The sequence below is a fragment of the Argiope bruennichi genome, chromosome 8 (assembly GCF_947563725.1).
Source record: "Argiope bruennichi chromosome 8, qqArgBrue1.1, whole genome shotgun sequence".
Classification (NCBI taxonomy): domain Eukaryota; kingdom Metazoa; phylum Arthropoda; class Arachnida; order Araneae; family Araneidae; genus Argiope; species Argiope bruennichi.
In genome coordinates, this window is record NC_079158.1 from 14079316 (window position 1) to 14099911 (window position 20596).

At 30.7% G+C, this 20596-nt stretch overlaps 1 protein-coding gene across 1 annotated transcript in view; it reads left to right on the forward strand.

Annotated features, from left to right (window-relative positions):
• Nucleotides 1-2741: 2741 nt before the first annotated feature.
• The window catches only part of LOC129981491 (testicular acid phosphatase homolog), a 33667-nt gene continuing 15812 nt past the window's right edge, over nt 2742-20596 (forward strand). The window contains exons 1-6 of the mRNA XM_056092343.1: nt 2742-2794; nt 3663-3705; nt 9622-9717; nt 16564-16644; nt 17515-17667; nt 20446-20541. Of these exons, the coding sequence (XP_055948318.1) occupies nt 2742-2794; nt 3663-3705; nt 9622-9717; nt 16564-16644; nt 17515-17667; nt 20446-20541 (522 nt within the window). The remainder of the gene's footprint in view (nt 2795-3662; nt 3706-9621; nt 9718-16563; nt 16645-17514; nt 17668-20445; nt 20542-20596) is intronic.

Here is a 20596-nt window from a genome sequence, read left to right on the forward strand (position 1 = left end):
CTTAAAACCAACATGTTTATTTTTTCTCTCTTCACTTAAACTGCTCTAAAATAGAAGTAATAAATGAGTTCATATTTAAATGCCTTGGAAATAAGAGTAAACAATGCATCATCAAATTTTCAGAACTTCAAATGACAAAAATGATGAAATAAAATAAACTTCAAGGTTCGCGAGACAAAGCCGAACAAAAAATAAATCGGAATTATGCGAAGTCATCCGGAAATCCTTTTACCAGTCTAACAATTTATCTAAAAAAATATTGCTTATGATGCAAAAAAAAAAAAAAACCCTCAACATGTCAATAAAATAATTGACAATTACTGTCTGCTTTCTGTAGACTGTTCATTTTGTTTAACTTTACTCTATACATGTACTTAATTCCATATAATATTGTCAGTGGAAAGTCTTTGCAAGTTGATAAGCAAAAGACACGATTAGCACAATACAGAATACTTCGATAATTATATATATATATATATAATATACATCCCTATGTTACTTTATTCTAAAATAAATTTTCTCTTATTTCCTGATTGCAATCTCACTTTTTTATTTCATCATTTTTAACACTCGTTCTAAAAATAGTTGACGCTTTGGTTCTCACACTACAAATGAAAGGATAAAACTCCCTAATTCACACACATATCTTTCAAATATAACTAAGATTTCATTTTCTAAATTGACATGACTCAAAGAAATCCCTAAAAGAATCTTTATGAAAAAAAAATACCAAGGTAAAATCTTCATTCTCTTTGGTCTTGTGTCGTGATGTATTGTATCAATGTTACACCCCATATACAAATTATGCCCTTCCGTGGAAAAATAAATCGAACTATACACCCCAAATCTATCAATTAAAAAATTATATTTGACAACCTCATCTTTAAGTATAAAAGCATCTTTTAGTGAAACTTTAATGTAACCGAGAGAGTTCGCTTTAAAAACCCTTCTCAGATGGAGTACTTGTGACTGCTGCTGGTTTGAAGACAGGACATTATAACGAAGCATTAATAGGACGTTATAAGGTTTCATAGCCTTATGAAACCTTATAATAGCAGACAGTATCAAATGTATTCGCAATTCATTGTGTTATTCATCATTAGCATTTGATTGTAAAAAATATGTACGAACATTGCATACGACGTTTCATTTTGTTATTAGAAAACCAATATTGGTAACAATTCATTGCATTCCATTTTATTTAGTCAATTTTATAATGATTAGAAGATTATAATCTCTACTGTACACTGAGTTCTTGGGTTCTCAAAAGGTATTTGTCTAAATCGGTTTTCAATCTATTTGACAACTGAACTTCTTGAAAAACAAATACAAAAAACTGCGCGGAGATCCATTACACCCAAAAATGGCATCGCTTAATTGGCATGCCTGTTTCAAATATTTAATAAAGTCAGTTTGAATTTGCAAGATGATGCGCTGAATTTAATTAAAACAAAATTCATCAAAACTGCTTTTGAGGGAAAACTTCTTCGGTTCAAACGAAATCTATTTAGAGGGCAATATATTTTCCTGCATTATCCATTGTATCTGAGAAACGGGAGAATTTACTTACTGATTGACAATATTTGGATATTCATTATACTAAATTTCCGGTGAAACTCCAAGTTCATTTGAAATATATATGCAAACACAGGGTTTGTTTTAGCCCTTTTTTCAAACATTGATGCAGAAAAATGATCAAATTTAGAACTCGTAGAAGTCATACTTAACCTTTCGCCGGGCGCGCGAATTTTCCTTTCACGCGTTGTAAATTGTACAACAGGTGAAAAACATTTCATTTTAGCTGCTTTATTTTAATTTTACAAACAATTTTGCAAACAAGTAACATATAATTTATCTCTGATAACAAGTTAAGAAAATATTGTATCATACATTTACATTTATTTTGTTATAGTATATTAAAACATAAGTTTAAACGTATGAAAAAGTAAATACTGCTACAATTACAAAAAATATTAATGAATAACTAAAGAATTATAAAGTACTTTTGGACTTGCAGAATCAGTCGGAGATTTCACCTGCATTATTTGCTTCACATGACAGGCATAGAATTTGCTTTTTTGAATGCTCTTTACATATGAACCTTATGCATTTGTTACACCTCATTGTAGAGGAGGAATATTAAGGAGGAATTATATTTTTTCTGATAATATTTGGCTTCTACTTCTTGTATATATTTATTTGTGCAATAAATTACTTCATCAATCATACTCAGATCAATCAATTTCAGAAAAGCGTCAATTTCGGAAGCAGTTGATTTTGCATATGCAGTTGGTCCTGGCAGTTTCTTTATAATACTTTTGTTCTTGGTTTTGGAGGTTTTTACGATTTCTTCTTTTTTCCATTTTGTGATTTTATCCTTTCCCGTATAACAATTTTCATCATTATTATTTTCAGTCATTTCTTCATCTGATGCAGTTATATCAGAGTCACTGCTGTGATTTTCCTGTTCTAAATTTTCGTCACTCAAATCTGCGTCATATTCAGGAAATTGTAGATCATCTTCAATATCTTCACTATCAGAATCTTCATTCAAAATTTTCATTAGGTAATCCGACATTTCTTTGTGATCTTTAAAATATTGTTTTCGTTTAGACATTATTTTACCTCAAATCCCATTCAAAATACTAACAATTTCACTTAGAAAGATTCTGTCGAAAAAGAATTTCACTAGCAGGCGCGCGTTGCATAAAGTACAACACCGCAGATGTTTACAGCTAAAAATGACAGGTGCAGCTGATTGCGCAATCAGAAATGCAAATAACTTTCAGGAAATGTGAAGGAAGATTCAATAAACGAATACGCATGGTGATTAACGCCCTCTATTGCCAGAATTATGTTTTAAAGAAAAAACAAACCAACTGTTGTACTTTTTACAACGGCTCGCCCGGCGGAAGGTTAACGAAGGACTAAAAATAAAATTCAAAAATGAATATCAAGAGTTTTTCCTTCAAAAATCAATACCACCTAGGGCAAGAACTCAGAATTTGAAACAGTTTGTTTTTATCGTGATTGACTCAGCTTATATTTAATCCAATAACTTATTTATTGTATAAGAAAAGGGACAGACTGCACATCATTGAACGTAAGACAAAAACAAGTTCATTGAATAAAGTCTTTTACAGATCTGTCCATTTTTATTGCACTCTCTTTAACCGTATCGATTTCAAAATTATACTGAAAAATCACTAATCTTATCAAGTCACATTTCTTTTTAGCTTTGAATTTTTTTATAATTTTCTCAACTTTATAAAGTCAAAAAATCTGGCGTTTCTTTTTTTTTATTTACCATTGTTATATCACCAAATTTAATACTGATTCGATCTGATTTTTATGTGTTCTAAACCCACTTGAAAAAAATGAATGCGAACTGTCTTCCTGGATTATTCAAAAAAAAGATTCATCTCAAATGTTTAAGTCTAATATGATTCGTAATTTCAAATTCGTTTTTCTTTTCCACTAATCATATCTGAAGATCTCCGGTTCTAAAGACGCGATCTTAACCAAGGCTTCCACAACTCTCATTGTAGAAGGGAATTGATCATTTCATTCTAAAATATCCTTTTCGTCATACGACCGTAGCTCAAATTTACGAGGTCCGTTCCAAAATAGCCATAGTTTTGTTTTAAAACGGGATGTTAATATAACAAAGTGAAACTAAAAAAAAAATGTCTTTTACTGGAAAGGGTAAGTTATAATGATTTTTTCAATCAGTTTTATTCTCTTTACCATTCATAACAAGCGAAACGACAAAAATCTTATTGGATTGAATTAAACTGAATAGAATAAGAAAATGTATTTTCAGATAAGCATAACGTTGTCGATTTCAGAAAAATGGCAAATCGAATTATTGGAATAATATGAAAGGTAATACTTTTTATGAAGCTAACAAATATCCGATAGAAACGTATATAACTAAATTAAATTTAAATTTACTTTGTGCGTTCTTGTTGCTTAACAGCATTATAACTATAACCAAATTAAATTTACTTTATAAGTATTTGTTGCTTAGCAGCATTATAACTATAACCAAATTAAATTTACTTTATAAGTATTTGTTGCTTAGCAGCATTATAACTATAACCAAATTAAATTTACTTTATAAGTATTTGTTGCTTAGCAGCATTATAACTATAACCAAATTAAATTTACTTTATAAGTATTTGTTGCTTAGCAGCATTATAACTATAACCAAATTAAATTTACTTTATAAGTATTTGTTGCTTAGCAGCATTATAACTATAACCAAATTAAATTTACTTTACTTTATAAGTATTTGTTGCTTAGCAGCATTATAACTATAACCAAATTAAATTTACTTTACTTTATAAGTATTTGTTGCTTAGCAGCATTATAACTATAACCAAATTAAATTTACTTTATAAGTATTTGTTGCTTAGCAGCATTATAACTATAACCAAATTAAATTTACTTTATAAGTATTTGTTGCTTAGCAGCATTATAACTATAACCAAATTAAATTTACTTTATAAGTATTTGTTGCTTAGCAGCATTATAACTATAACCAAATTAAATTTACTTTATAAGTATTTGTTGCTTAGCAGCATTATAACTATAACCAAATTAAATTTACTTTATAAGTATTTGTTGCTTAGCAGCATTATAACTATAACCAAATTAAATTTACTTTATAAGTATTTGTTGCTTAGCAGCATTATAACTATAACCAAATTAAATTTACTTTATAAGTATTTGTTGCTTAGCAGCATTATAACTATAACCAAATTAAATTTACTTTATAAGTATTTGTTGCTTAGCAGCATTATAACTATAACCAAATTAAATTTACTTTATAAGTATTTGTTGCTTAGAAGCATTATAACTATAACCAAATTAAATTTACTTTATAAGTATTTGTTGCTTAGCAGCATTATAACTATAACCAAATTAAATTTACTTTATAAGTATTTGTTGCTTAGCAGCATTATAACTATAACCAAATTAAATTTACTTTATAAGTATTTGTTGCTTAGCAGCATTATAACTATAACCAAATTAAATTTACTTTATAAGTATTTGTTGCTTAGCAGCATTATAACTATAACCAAATTAAATTTACTTTATAAGTATTTGTTGCTTAGCAGCATTATAACTATAACCAAATTAAATTTACTTTATAAGTATTTGTTGCTTAGCAGCATTATAACTATAACCAAATTAAATTTACTTTATAAGTATTTGTTGCTTAGCAGCATTATAACCGATTGCATATATTTTTCTCTATTTGCTGGAAAACAAGGTTGAAAACAGACGAATAATCTCAACTTATTTAATATTGATTACAATCTCTTTGTTATTGTGTAAGAACATGATATGCAAAAATGTGAAAAAAAATATTCCTTGAACGTTGACTTTGCAATCAGTATATTCGACAGGTGGTGTTTGATGTGCTGTTGTGAAAAGTTTATTTACTTTAAAGGGAGTGCCACTTGAAAAGTGCTTGGATGTTAAAGATGATGTTTCTGTTGCTATTTCTGTTGAATGCTCTACTAGTTTTAAGTCTATCGTTCACTGAAAACGCTAATCGGAAAGAAAATAATACATTATTGTTAGTGCAGGCAGTAAGATTTTTCTTAATTTTCCAAAAATCCTTTTATATATGTTCTTATTTAGTATTCTATCAATGTTTTGTTAATCTATTATCAGAGATAAAAGAATTTTTCTTGTCTTATTTTTACATTGTAAAATTCTTCAATCAGTTATTTGATATTTTTTTACGACGGAAAATTAAATAATTCAGTGAATACAACCGTATGCTATCGATTATTCTTAAATGTTATACAAGTAGAAATTAGTTATTTATTATTGATATAAACTATGGTGAAAAGAAGTATAGAAATTTGAGTCTCGAATATATATAAATAATAATTCGAAGTGTTTTTTAAAGAGAAAAATACTGTTAAAACAATTGAAAATGTATCTAAGAAGCCGTAAAAAATGTAGTAATTGAGAAAGCTTTGTTGAAAATCATAAAAGTTGATTCGTAAAAAGAGTTTCGACTAAAATATAAGTTTTATTTAATAAATATAAACTTTAGAAATTTATTTCCTAATTGGTTTTAAATCCAGAAGAACTTAAAGAAAAACATCTTGAATTGATGACACCTCTTCAATTACTTCTCCCGCGATTACCGGGACCTAGAAATCAGTCTATTTTCTGTAGCATTGCCCCCTTATTTTTTCGCAGTACATTGAATTTATTTTTATGATCACAGATTTGTATTGTATTATATTATTATCGTGTAATATATTGTATCAGTTCACTTTCTTTAAAAAATATTTGAACTTATTTGCAAACATCGCATCTAAATAGTGATTTTTAAAAATTACGCAGTCAAAGAGTAGCATTAGTCAAACATCTATAACTGATAATAAATCTCTATTTCGAAAATGAAGAGCTTCAAATTCGAGACCCGAATTTATGCAAAAGTTCTTCATGAATGTAGATCTGATGTCGGTTATGTGGAAAGTTGAGGTTAAATATTGTGTTATACGAGTGATTTTTGTGCTTGGAGATGAAATGTCACTTCAGATGGCATCTTCGTCGTCTGATCAAAGTTTAAAACTACGGAATGTGTCCCTAAATATCTTCATGTTATAATTAGTATTAGAATAACCGAACTAAATGAAATTTAAACTTAAAATATGTTAGAAGGAATTTATAATCAGAAATTTAAATTTAAAAACCAAGATCTTCTTTCTGGGCTTATAGACTTCGTTAACTCAGTATGTAAATTTAACATATTGACTGCAGCCTGTCTCACCTATGACACACATCTGCTATTTAATTGTACCAAATCATCGGATTTTTATATTAAAGAAGAAATGTCATCTAATTAGATAGTCTGATTATCAATCAAAAGTCATGACAGTAAAAATGTTGAAAAGGGAGGCGCGGGTCAGGTGTAGTCCTAATATGACCATGAACCCCAATATCTTTCATGCATTAAGAAATGATATTATTATAAAGAAACTCGGTTTACTGATATATTCCTGCATTAAGAGTGTCATTTAAAAAGGAATGTAGTTACGAGTAGCATCTCGATTCCAATTGTATAGTAATATCCAAATAAATCTTTTTCAGTACAGGCTAGTCACTTTTGCTTCTTCATATTCTAAATTTTATTTTATTTTATTTCTAAAAAATATTATCCAAGTAGGCGATGTATTCGTTATCTTGAAATGTATAATTTTATTTCCTTTCCAGTCATGTTTTATTTTTTAAATTTTGTTTCCAGTGATTGCAACTATTTTCCTTATATAAAAAGGAGCCCAATTTTATCGAGATTTGTTTGATTTAGTTTAATTACACTAACGTTTCATTTTAAAGCAACATTTGGACTATGTCGGATGGATCTTGTAAATTTTCAACCACGTTCAGATGACAAGGACGACACCTGAGCTAGCACCCCTCTCTCCACATTTCTGAATCACATCAGCGGGAGGACATAAGATTTATTTGGCAATCAATTCGTGACATTTTTTGTGAGCATTTCGATTTTTAGGGTGCCATAAACAAAATATTTTGATATTTCAAATAATAATTTATATCGACCAAAAACACACTACTTTAGAAGTCATGTAATGTACTTGATTGTTCTTCATGCCCACGCAACTCCAAATTGGAATCAATTCATGGGATTCTACTATTGTAATAAAACTGCACATCCCATTTGACTGTAAACGATAACTGTATTGTAATTCCACGTCCTTTTTTTTTTCTTCCAAGCTCTGAAATGGATTCCAAATTAAATTTGCTGCAATGAATGTGAAAGTAAATTAACTTTATTATGGGCCTGAGATTTAACTAAAAGAACCTATTTGCATCTATGCATTGTATTAACGGATCTGTTCCCTTTAAAATTTTAAAGCGATTTCAATTTACTCATTGCAACAAGAAAGGCAATTTTGTTCATAAATTGCACTGCTAAAGTTTTGATAAATAAAATTTTGAATGTAAATTAAACTTTCGGCTAAAAATAAATCTTTTATTCAAGTACTTCTCAGTAAATATTAAAACATCAAGCTAAAACAAAATCATCTACACATTTATTTAATATTATTAAATTTGACTTTATAAAAGCGAAAATTTTCTATGTAATCGATGCCAATATACTGTTTAAATATTTTCAGAATTAAACTGAAAAATGACTAATATATATTAAACAACTGATAACGAATCTATTTCAGGATTCCATAAGATTTATAACAATGAGTTATCAATTAAAATATGTAAAATAGAAAATAAAAAATTACTTTTTAATAAATTAATGCACTGCAAAAATTATTTCCTATTGTTGTAATAAAACAAAAAAAAATCTGTCTTATTTTTATTTTATTTGTTTATTTATTATATTTACAGCGATGAAAACTTGAAAGTTACAATTTTAAGTCTGTGAAGCGTCAAAAACAAATTTCTTTTCTAGAAAAAAAATTAAGTCAATTATGGTCTGGAATGCAGGCTAATAGCTCTATCCTCGTGTGCTGGCTAATTGGGCAGAAACATTGGAATACAGGGTCATCACTTACTTTGTCATCACTTAATAATCGCGAATCAATAAATCTTGATAAATTAGTCTGCTTTTTAGATAAGGCATATAATTAGAATCAAACCAATCATTTTTTTAGGCTCCAAATATCATCATCATAATAATAAGGCTTTCTCTACCTTGTCGGAGGTCCACCGTTTTTTGAGAGATGTGGACGATAATATCTTTATAGGAGTTTAACTTAGTTTAGTTTAGTTATATTAACGTCCCGTTTAAAGCAACACTAGGGCTATTTTGGGACGGAACTCGTCATTTTGAACCGCGGTCAGATGACGAGGACGACACCTGAGCTGGCACCCCCTCTCCACACCACACCAACGGGAAGACGTTTGGCCCTGACGGATTTATCATGAAACAGACCCCCTTACATGGCGGTTCTTCAGTGGAATGGGGTCTCGAACCGGAAACCCTACGGCTCACAAGACGAGATCTTACCACCAGGTCAACACGGCCATCACCTTTATAAGAGAATATGTGAGAAGGTTTAAGGGAGAACATTCCCGTTAGTTTAGAGCTGTAGGCGCCGAAATAGGAATACATCTAAAAAGTACAAAAAAGTAGCAATATCAGAACATTATGTTGAAAAAAAATCAGTTCTGTGAAATAAAGTATAATATGAACATACAGGCTATTGCAACTAAAATCATTAACATTATAACAGCCAGTTTAGTAATATATTTAGATGCTCTAAATGAAAGTGCAGATCTCCTCCAATGGCAATTTTTAGTTTCTGCTGACATACAGTCATTTTTAACTTTATATAGTAATATATAAAAGTAGTTCGTGGATAATTTTACAAATGTTTATGTTTGTTTATATATTTAGGATAACTTGAACTAACGATAAATGAAATATACATCCTTTTATTTCGTCGTTAAATGGGCTTTTTTTAATTTTTTTTTTTTAGAAATATTACTTTCTATGAAAAATGAGTGAGGATTTTTCATTTTTATGATACATACAACTCTTAATCATGCATAATAAGACTGAAAATATTTTCTCAATGCTTTTAGAAACTTTGCTTTTACTTTCAGCTTTTTCGTCATGGAGACCGTGCCCCTATAGCCTTGTATAAAAATGATCCAAATGCAAAGGTCCATTGGCCTGGTGGACTGGGGAAGCTTACTCGAGTAAGTTATTTACAAATATCATTTACTTTCTTTAAAGTCGAATTTATTATGTATCTTCTTCTATGATAATAACATCAAAGCAGGGCAGAGCTGAAAAAGAGTTAGCAGTTTTAATGTTCGTCATTTATTTTTATGATATATTTGAGAACAATCGAATTTCATTGCTTAGACACAATCAAAGTATAAAACATTATCAAGTTAAAGAAATCGTGCAGAACACAAGACAATAAAAAGAAAATCGGGTTTGTTAGTTTAATAACCGCTGTTTAACAAACAGGCGATGCTGATTTGAGTCCAGACAGTGTCGGATTTAAACATTTTGCAGTACTCAGCGGTGAACATTCCAAAGCCTTTCCTGTTAATAAATTCGTCTATTTAACATGCAGTAATCGTCAAAAATATTCTCAACATTTTGATGAATCTAGACTTTTTATATCTGTAAGGACACGAAAAAAACCCAATTTTTCTTTTAATTGTATGTATTTGAGAGTATTACAATTCGAAAATTCAGAATAGCTCAGCCCATGAAATTTGTTAAGCGGTTATTGCGTCGAAACTACCGATTTCTATCTCACTTGGTCGAAATCCAATCACTGAATGTCCATAACGGGAGCTAGTGAATTGGTAAATTTTCCTTTATTCTGCCACGTAAAAAATATGTTTGAGTCTGCATTTTACTCTGAAAATCTGTTACTGTAGCAATTAGGGCGCGAACGAAAAAAATTGACGTACAAGATGAACATTGGAGTAATAATAAATGATTACTCCTAAATAATAAAATGATTCATATTATTTTCAAAGTTCATAAATGATTCTGTTTATCTAATTTTTCTAATTTTTTCAAAGTTCATTCTACTTATCTAATTTTTTCTTAAATAAAAATGGCATACGTATTCAGAAAAATAGAGGGTGTTGTGTTTATAAATGAATTTCCCCAACTTTGTTTTCTTTTAACATATCGGCAAAGTGCAGCTTTGTTGTTCAATGGAAATCACAAATAACAGCTGAAAGTTTAAATTTAACAATTATAAGCGTTCCTCCAGAAGCTCCTTTCCTGTAAGCTCCTCCAGAAATACAAAGGATATCCAAACAGTATGATAACTCATTCTATAATTTTTTTTATGCGTGCGTGATTGGTGTAAAGCTTTGAAAGTGTGGGGAAAGCTTATAAGCCTGTTAAAGACTACGCTACACGAGCAATTGCTTTTATATTGTGGTCATCTTACTCGGCTGTGAACCACAAGGTCCCAGGTTCTATCCTCGCTCATCCCAATACGCCACAAAAGAATGCAGATATGCGTATATGACAGTATTTGACCTTTTTTTCTGGGGATACATGAAATAGCAGGTGTTTATTTCATCTCTATCAACTGAAAATGGCGAATTTGAGCTAATGACAAATATCTGAATCTTTAAAATCAAAGCATCCATTTGATAGCATCAAAGATTTGAATAGAAACATTCAATAGTTATTTCCGTAGAATAAGAAGGTTGTATTAAAAAAAAAAAAAACAGCAGTGCAAAATGGAGATATTCGTTCATAAACACCCTGTATAATAATTCTTTTCAAAATCTTTTTTGCAATTTTGCTTCTGTTTTTTGCTTTTAACAATGTAGAGTTTTTAATTAAATAATTAAATTTTTAGAAGACAATATGTCAACTAAACATTATACTTAAATTTGAATTAAATATTTGAATGTTGGATATTATTAAGTATTTCTAGCAAAGAAAAATGTTAACTGTGCATGGACAAATTTTGGAATATTTTATCGTTATTAAATTCAAAGCCAGATAGGAAGAATAACCTATATAAAAAGTTCAGCAGTGCAAAATGGAGATATTCGTTCATAAACACCCTGTATAATAATCGAATATCGTTTGAATTAAAAAAGCGATTTGAAACGATCTGAATTTTAGTTTATGGAAGAAACAGCTGAGTGCATCTAATTAATTAAAAATGGATATCGGAATAATAATTATTTATAATTCGCTAATTTTCTTTAAGTTAAATTTTATTAATAATTTATAATTATCCTGCATATTTATAGATTAAATATGTAAGAGTGTTTAGCGTATTTCTAATACCAGGACTTCTCAAACTGTTGAGCATTCTAGCACACGTTTTAGATTCCGAATCTGTAGTCACTCACTTCACCTTTGAAACATTTGATTATTTTATGGACAATCGGCACTTTTACTTTTCGAAAGAGATTTTATGAACCAAAAAGGAACTGACTTGAAGAAAAAATATTTATTACCAAATAGGAAATTACTTTTTACTTAAAAACGAGCCGAATACTCAAATGATAAATTCACTTTGAAATTAACGTGCGCTCAAACTGAACTGAACAACCATAAGGAAAAGGAGTTTCTTATGCGCAAATTGTACAGACTAAGTCTATGGCAAAGGATACCGACGTGCTCTGATTGGTTTAAGCCTTGGCATCTTTTTGGCAATGTTTCGCTAAAAAGATGCCATACCGAAATATATTTTAATAAAAATAAATAAAATTTGTGAATTTATACCTCCCCCCTATTTTTCACGGTTTACATGTAACATTAATCTGGAACACATATACAGCAGAAAAGATCAAATCCTGAAACCTAAATTCAAGAAATATAAAAATTGCAATTTATTAAAAATATTTTGTGTGTGTTAATATTATTTTGATATAATTAAAAAAATTAGCTACGGAATCACATATTCCGTTAAAGCTTACATATTTATATGTTTTGGGCATTTAGTAATCATCTTCCCATATGTAGTTGATGGGAAAGTAACAAACGTTCAGCAACAATTTTCATTGACTGCATTAATTATCGAATAAAGGTACGAAAATCATAGAAAAATAAGAATTATTTAATAGCTGCATCATATGTTGAGTAATACTTTCATTTAGTTTTTATACTTCTGTGCATAAACATTAGTTACTTGTATTACTAGTATTATGAGTAATATTTATTATTATTATTGAGTAATATTTATATTGTTATTATTATTAATTACTATTAGCAGTATTACCAGTAATATTTAGAGAAAACAATTATATTAATAAAAATTAGATCATGTTGATATTCACTCGTATCTTCCATAAAACTAATGAAAGGTATAAGGTTTGAGCCAAATAAGCGAAAACTACATTATTATGAGTGCAAAACATTGCCAAAAAGATGCCAAGGCTTAAACCAATCAGAGCACGTCGGTATCCTTTGCCATAGACTTAGTCTGTGCAATTTGAGAACTCGCGTTTCTTATTAGGTGGGCGGTTGGTTGGTTGGTTTTTTTTGGCGCAAGAGCCAATCTTGGTCATACTGCACCAATAGGTGCGCGGCGTCAGAGGTATCTAATGGCGAAGAAACGTTAACTAAAGCAAAACCGCATATTGAAGGAACAGACGAAACAACAGATTCATGAAATGCATGAAGTGAATTCTTTATGTACCTCAAACTTATGTTGAAAACATTTTGTTTCATCATTTCTTATGGTTTGACATGTTAAGTCTAGTTATATTATTGTTCCTTTTTAAAGCACTAGGGCTATTTTGTAGGCGCCTCGTCATTTTAATCAGCAATCAGATGACGAGGACGACACCTGAACTGGCATCCCCCCTCCAAACTTCCCCACCACACCAACAGGAGGATGGATTTAAATTGCACCAGATCCGCTTACACGACGGTTCTTCGGTGGAATCGGGTCCCGAACTTGAAACCCTCCGGTTCCGAATTCGGGACTTTGTCACCAGACCATCGCGACCTTATCGTTTACATGAATCACTTCTTTACGTATCGTGATATTTTGTTTTATGTTTATTTTCATCTGGTTGCTATCAAGTGGCTTCATGAAGATTTAAAATCCACTTCATTTTGTTAACTGTGTAAAGATACACATATGTTCAAAGTTTTGTCGTAACCCTCAGGCTCGGAATTCTTGTTTTATGCAATTAAATAAAACTTTTTGAAGATTCGATTATTAAAAAAACAATTTCCGAAAAAACTTCCAATATTTAATTTCAATAGAAGGCAACTGATATTCAGTTCAATGAAAAGCTGATATCTTTTTGAATTCAAATAATTTGACTGGATTTTTTATAAGTTGATCTATATATCTCTCTTCTAAATTATGAAAGACAAATAACTCATAATTCGCGTGTAGACAATTAAAAGAATAATCCTACAAATACTCATCTTTCTTCCAATATTCAAATTATTTATTTGGAATTTAAATAAAATATTTTGCTGAAATATTGTCGAGTATTTTGAAAGTTTCGCATGATTTAGTTAAAAACTTTATATGGCAGGATTTAAAAAAAAAAAAAAAATGCCGACATTTTTGGGGATTTTTTTTTTTTTTGTTTTGAAATTTTTTTTATCCATCGAATGTAGTACAGCTTTTACAAACATGCAAATAAATATAACGCATAATAAACAAAATAATTTAAAAGGGTTGCAAAGTAATGCTTGTTTTTATGGGATTCTAAAGAATTTCCAAAATTTTTCTTCAATTTCTTGTTAGCATCCGTAAGAAGAAATTATGTCACTACTTCTTCCCCAAACACTCACTTTGTAGAATGTGAAAACTTTTAGGCGATATTAAAAACAGAACAGTACATGAACCTATACAGTGCCCTTGTGAACTCAATAATTCACAAATGCGGCCATATATAAAGAATAAATTTCATTTTATTTCTATTTCTTGGTCTATATTGAATCTATGAATAAAATGTGTTCACGGACTGTTTGCTTGTGAAAAGTAATTAAAGTTGCTAAAAAGAGGATTTTAATGTACAGTCTTTACTTTATGATTGCAGATCTTTATATCTGAACTAAACCCGTCAACGGAGAGACTTTTGAGTGTCAACATGTTCAATTAGAAACACAGTTGCCTAAAGGAATGGAATTCGGTATACAGTCTTGTACCAAAGTTGCAAATATACTTTAAATCAAATCGGTTGATAGGTGAAGCTGAAACTACACACTATTACGTACACACGATTTGAATTTCATTTCTATTCATATGGATTTAAAAAAAAAAAGATTTCATTGCAACTGCAAGATTTTTACAAGGAACTGAAAATAGATATTTTTACTGAAACATTCGATTGTCATAATAATCCCTCACTGAATTAAAAAAAAATATTCAAAATTCTCTTTACACTTACATTATTCCAGTACGACACATTCGGAATATCTATTGCAGCTGTATCTCGTAAAATCGCTCTTCTGATGAAACATATAATATTAACAATTCATAACAAAAAGAAGTAGTTGGCTTTCTAAAATATTTTTTTTCTTTTAATGGTTTATAATCCCTTAACGCGTAGACAGACGAATTTACTTAGCTCCCAAATTAGATGACGCATCTTATTTGGAACTTTAATGTTATCTTAATTGCTATAGTATTAACAAGGGTATTTGCGATATTGTGGCCTTTTTTTTAGCTAATACTTCCTCTTTAAATGCGGTTTAAAAAATAAAAATTCAGTTATTCAATGTGCAAATCAGCCTCGTTATTTTATGCGAAAGAGCCGCCTAGACTTGGAAAATAATAATATATTCAGCTGGTATAAATAACATCTGTCAATCTGCATTGTAATTTCCTCTTTTTATATGTGCTGACTGTACAGTTTGCACAATTGTGATTACGCTCAATAAACGCAGCTGCTGGTGATAGGAGTTGTAGAAAGCACTGCTTTGTAAAGATGGAAGTAACGGAATTAAAATTATCAGATTTTTCTAATGCAACTCTTTAGAACCCATGATGTTTGAATGAGGGTGGCAGTTTATAGTCATGAAACTCGATATATGAATTATTTATCGATTGATAAAAATTAATAAAAAGGACCGTAAACGTAATAACTGTTTTACAAACACTTTTTGTTTGAATATTGTAGAATAATTGTTTTGATTTTCTTAAATAATAATAATAAATGGTGCTCTGAAAAATCAAACGCTCTATTGTGATCGAAGAGTCACAACAGGGACAATGCTTTAAATAAAATCCCAATGATTGCCTTTAATAAAATACCTTTGCCAATGTTTTAAGGAAAAGAATAGAATGTGCAAAAAATATATAAAAGCGTAAATTAAATGGAACGCAAATTTACGATAGTACAAAATCCAATTATGAGAATAACAACACGAGAAGCGTCTGCTGCTCATTTGATGTTCATATAAGCAGCCCAAGTTTTATTTCAAAAATGAGTTGTTATTATATGTTTGATCTACCCTTTTGCCGGCGTCCTGGCCTAGGGGCATCGCGTCTTCCCCGTGATCTAGGCGTTCCGGGTTCGAGTCCTGGTTCGGGCATGGTTGTTCTCTTCCTTGTGTTCTTTCTGTGAAGGTGCGTGAATGATCCCCCCTGTAAAAAGGGGTTGTGCAAGCGAGTGTGTGAGTGTCATGACCCTTTTGTCGGGTGCTCAGGGGTCTTTACCCTCAGAAGCTACTGCACAAAATTTGGCTTACAATAGTCAAACGACTAAAAAAAAAAATCTACCCTTTCGGACACTTTCTATGTCTTAAAATATGTATTTGAGTTAACATTTGTTTTAAATCGATCAGCACGTTCCCTCTTTCGAACGGAAGGTAATTTTCAGAAGATATTTATATAACAAATGTTAATATTTTGAAGTGGAAGCATCTCATATTTAGCCTTCAATGTGGTGTTTAAAGATTTCTAGCGAAGTGCAAGCATCAAGGATTTAAAAGGATCGCTTCACATTCAGTTTCTTTAAAACTAAAATGAATTATATTTAGAGAAAAATTCAAGTGCATATTTACTAATATTTATAAAATTCAATTGAATAAAGTCCAAGAATTGCATACGAATAAGATGTTCTTTCCTTCAGGCAGGAAAGAAGCATCATTATGCGCTTGGTAAATTTCTTCGCTCCATGTACAAGACTTATTTAACGTCCAATCCCAAAGAGGTAAGCTCATGCTCTACTACTATTGTTTTTTAAGAATGTTTTATTTTTTTATATGACATATTTAAACATCTTAATTTTAATTTGCCTATCACTATTTAATTTAATTTGAATCTTTGAATACCATATCTTCAAAAGTGTATCGTGTGTATTAACAAATTAGATCATTTTTTAAGTCGCAACTTTGAGCATTATTTGTAATAATGTGACACTGATGAATAAATAGATATTAACCCTCTGCACTCGGGTGTCTTCCTCTCAGGCACCATTCAAGACGATGCATCATTTTGACGTTTTATTTATTTTTTTAAAAATCTGATTATTAAAATATCTGCAGTATGGTAAGAAGATATAGACACATTTTTCGAGGACACTCAACTTAAAACGTTTATATATATTTATTTTTTCGTAACAATAAACATGTTCTTGGTTAGGTTAATACTTATACATCGAATTATTTTTCCGAGAACAAAAGATGAATACATTTATAAATAATTCGTTTTCAATTCCCTTATGCACATTCTGCATGGGGTTTGCAACCACTCTTTCCTAAGCAAAATCCAATTTCTATATTCTATTTTATATTTCCCATATTAATTTATCATGTATCACTTTGCTATTTCCTATGTTCCCATTAAATAGGAACAAAAAATTCAGCATTACCCCGTTTATAAAGAAACACGAATCATTTTTTGATAAATAAATGAAAAACTCTCACATTTTTGGAAAGTAAGGTTGAAAATGGCATGAAAAATTGAATTTCAAATCTGATACAATTTTTCCTACCATTTTCAATGCTGAAAATTGTTAGATTTTCAGTTCTAATTATTTATTAGTATGTTAATGTCTTTTTAAAACTTTTGTGACTGCCAGGTGATTGTGAACAGTTCGGCAGTAGACCGCTGCGTAAGAGGTGCTGAAGTGACCGTGGCAGCTCTCTATGAGCCCGAAGGGATATGGAAATTTGAAGACGATCTCATATGGCAGCCGATTCCCATTTATTACCTTCCAGAGGATCAAGATAAAGTACTTAGTTTTACTAATTTTGAATTCTTTTTTACTCGAAGGATAATTTATATTTCTGACATTTCATAACAAAATCAGTATTCCGCACACAAGAAAATCCGGATCAAATCGATCATTTTGGTAATATTTTTCTGTTAATGTAACACTTAGCAATACTAAACCAGAATAATTTCAATACATCAGCTTGACAGTGATTGGAGACCCCACGGAATTTAGGCTCATTAAAGTTCCGATACGAAACCAATCTGTGCCAAATTGGAAAGACAGATCGCCAAATCTCAGCAATCACTCACTGTCGATCTGCTTTTTTAAGATATTGAAATGAACATTGTACATTTGAAAAAGAAATTACGCAAATTGTTGGATTAACTATTTGAGCTGAAAAGACGAGCCTCTCTCGTTGAAATGCTTTTGTCTCAAACTCGTGAACGATTTATTGTACATATCGACAGGAAATTATCACAAAAGTAAAAAATAATGTCCGGGAGTAAAAGTAAAGTAATAACTCGTCTTCTGAGATTCTTTTGCATTGCCGCGGTGGCCTGGTGGTAAGGTCTCGGCTTCGGAATTGGAGGGTTTCAGGTTCGATACGAAGATTCCACCGAAGAACCGTCGTGTAAGCAGGTATGGTGCACGTTAAATCCATCCGGGCCAAACGCCCTCTCACTAGTGCGGTATGATGTGGAGAGAAGGATGCCAGCTCAGATGTCGTCCTCGTCATCTGACTGCGGTTCAAAATTACAAGGTCCGTCCCAAAATAGCCCTAGTGTTGCTTTAAAACGGGACGTTAATATAACTAAACTAAACTGAGATTTTTTACCAGTGCACAGTTTTGGGCCCAACATGAATTCATTTAGACGATATAAATCTTTTTTTCGAATTTCCATAAGGTATCAGGATAATTGGTGTGAATTCGCTGCGAGTTTGCGATTTTTTGCAAGCAAATCTGTTGCCAGCTCAAATGGTTAGCCTAACAGGCGCGAGCAATCTATGAGATCGCTTGGACATGTTTGACATTCTTCTTCAAAATCAGTTGGCAATGGTTTCATGCTTTGTTACCTTAGCAAATCCTTAAAGGTAACAAATTTGTCTCGAAGCAATTTCAAGCAATGAAGCACTTCAATATCTGTCAACTTCATTAATCACATTCTGTTTTGGCCTCTATAGGTCTTTTACCATATCATCGCTCCGTGTTGCGTGAACTCTTCGCTTTGTTATACCTCTTTAATTGAACTTAGAAACCTGACATAGACTGAATCGTAATAGCGAAGCTGCTCTGTAACTGCTTGCTTTCCGCATCCAGGATAACAGCCTTTGTTGCTACAAATCCCTAGCTCTTACTTCTTTCAAGTAACAAATTTAATTAGTTTAACGAAGTTTTGGTTTCAGTCACTTATCAAATCACTCAAGATGTGGATTCAATTCCTCAATCATGCTCCAAATCGCATTCTTTTTCTTTTTTTTTCCCCCTTTATATATTTAACCCTTTACTGGAGACGTGCGGTCTGTGAGACCGCTAGCGATGGATTTTCTGTCACCCCTATTCTATTTTTCGCTCAATTGAATGGATGGACCCTGTAGCTTCCAGATTTATGACCTTGAATACACGTGCACTTTTTGAACCGATTTCAGCAGATGCTTTTTTAAATAATTCAGTTATTTCTTCGAGCGCGGTCTCTAAGACCGCATCTCCCTGTTAGTGTCCCAGTGACAAACAAGGCTTAGCAGTTGGCGCTAAAACTTGGGCCCCGAAATATCATCCAGTTTACTGATTCTATTATGAAGCAGTACTGCAGACACTTTTAAATGAAGAATAAAGTGATTTTAGTGATAAGGATAATTGTACAGAAGAGTTTTTCGATGAAAGTTTGCATTCAACTGATTTTGATATGTATGCTCAAACATAATTAATTTTTCTAGTGATAATGTATTTTGAAAAATTTATAAAATATATTAATATACCAAGAGATATATATACAGAATTTATAGGTTGATTTTTATCTAGTTCTTAACTTGTATATTTAAAATTCCCTAGAAAACCGTGTTATGAAAATCACACAAGCCGATAAAAAAAGGGCCAATTTTACCCATTGTCCTTTTATTTTTTATTTTTCATATAATTGTTGAATTTTACATTATATTGTCTTCTATATACCTTCATATACTGTAAAAATAAATGATTTAAACAGTAAAAAGTAATATGCTTTTTCAAGAATATTATTTATTGTAACATGTCATTTGAGAAGAAAATGTATGTTCCAACGCATTTGCTTTTTTTTGAATGATAATATATTTCGGAAAATTTCTAAAACATGTCTATATATCAAGAAAAATATCTGCAAAATATATTGGCAGTTTTTTATATTAATACATTCATTAGAAAATTTAATTTGATTGTAAATGAAATGCGGTCTCGTAGACTGCACCTCCCCAGTTAAGTCCTAAAATTCCACCTCCCCAGTTAAGGGTTTAAATTGTAAATTATAATTCCGTGCAAAATAAATTTATTAATTAAAAAGAATGTGAATGATTTTTCTAAAATCGGTACAAACTTGTATAGACACATAGATACAATTACTCTTACTTGTATTAAGATAATATGTTAAGATAAAAAAATTAATATACATAATATTTATTAAACTCTTACTAATTTTTACAACTAAAACTCTTGCTATTCATCCTATTTCCCAATACAATTGAGCAAAAACAATTGTGAATGTACTATTCAGACAATTTTTTTTCCTTTGGCTAATTCGTGATTCTGCTTGAATAATTTAGTACATGGTTTACCGAAGCGCCTGCCCTCGAGGATTCCAGGAATCAGCGAGATTGATTAATTCCGAAGAAAGGCTGGAGCTTATCAGAAAACATCAGGTATTTCTACTTTTTAGAATTGATCCCTTTCCTTGTTCTGTTTCAACCAAACTGG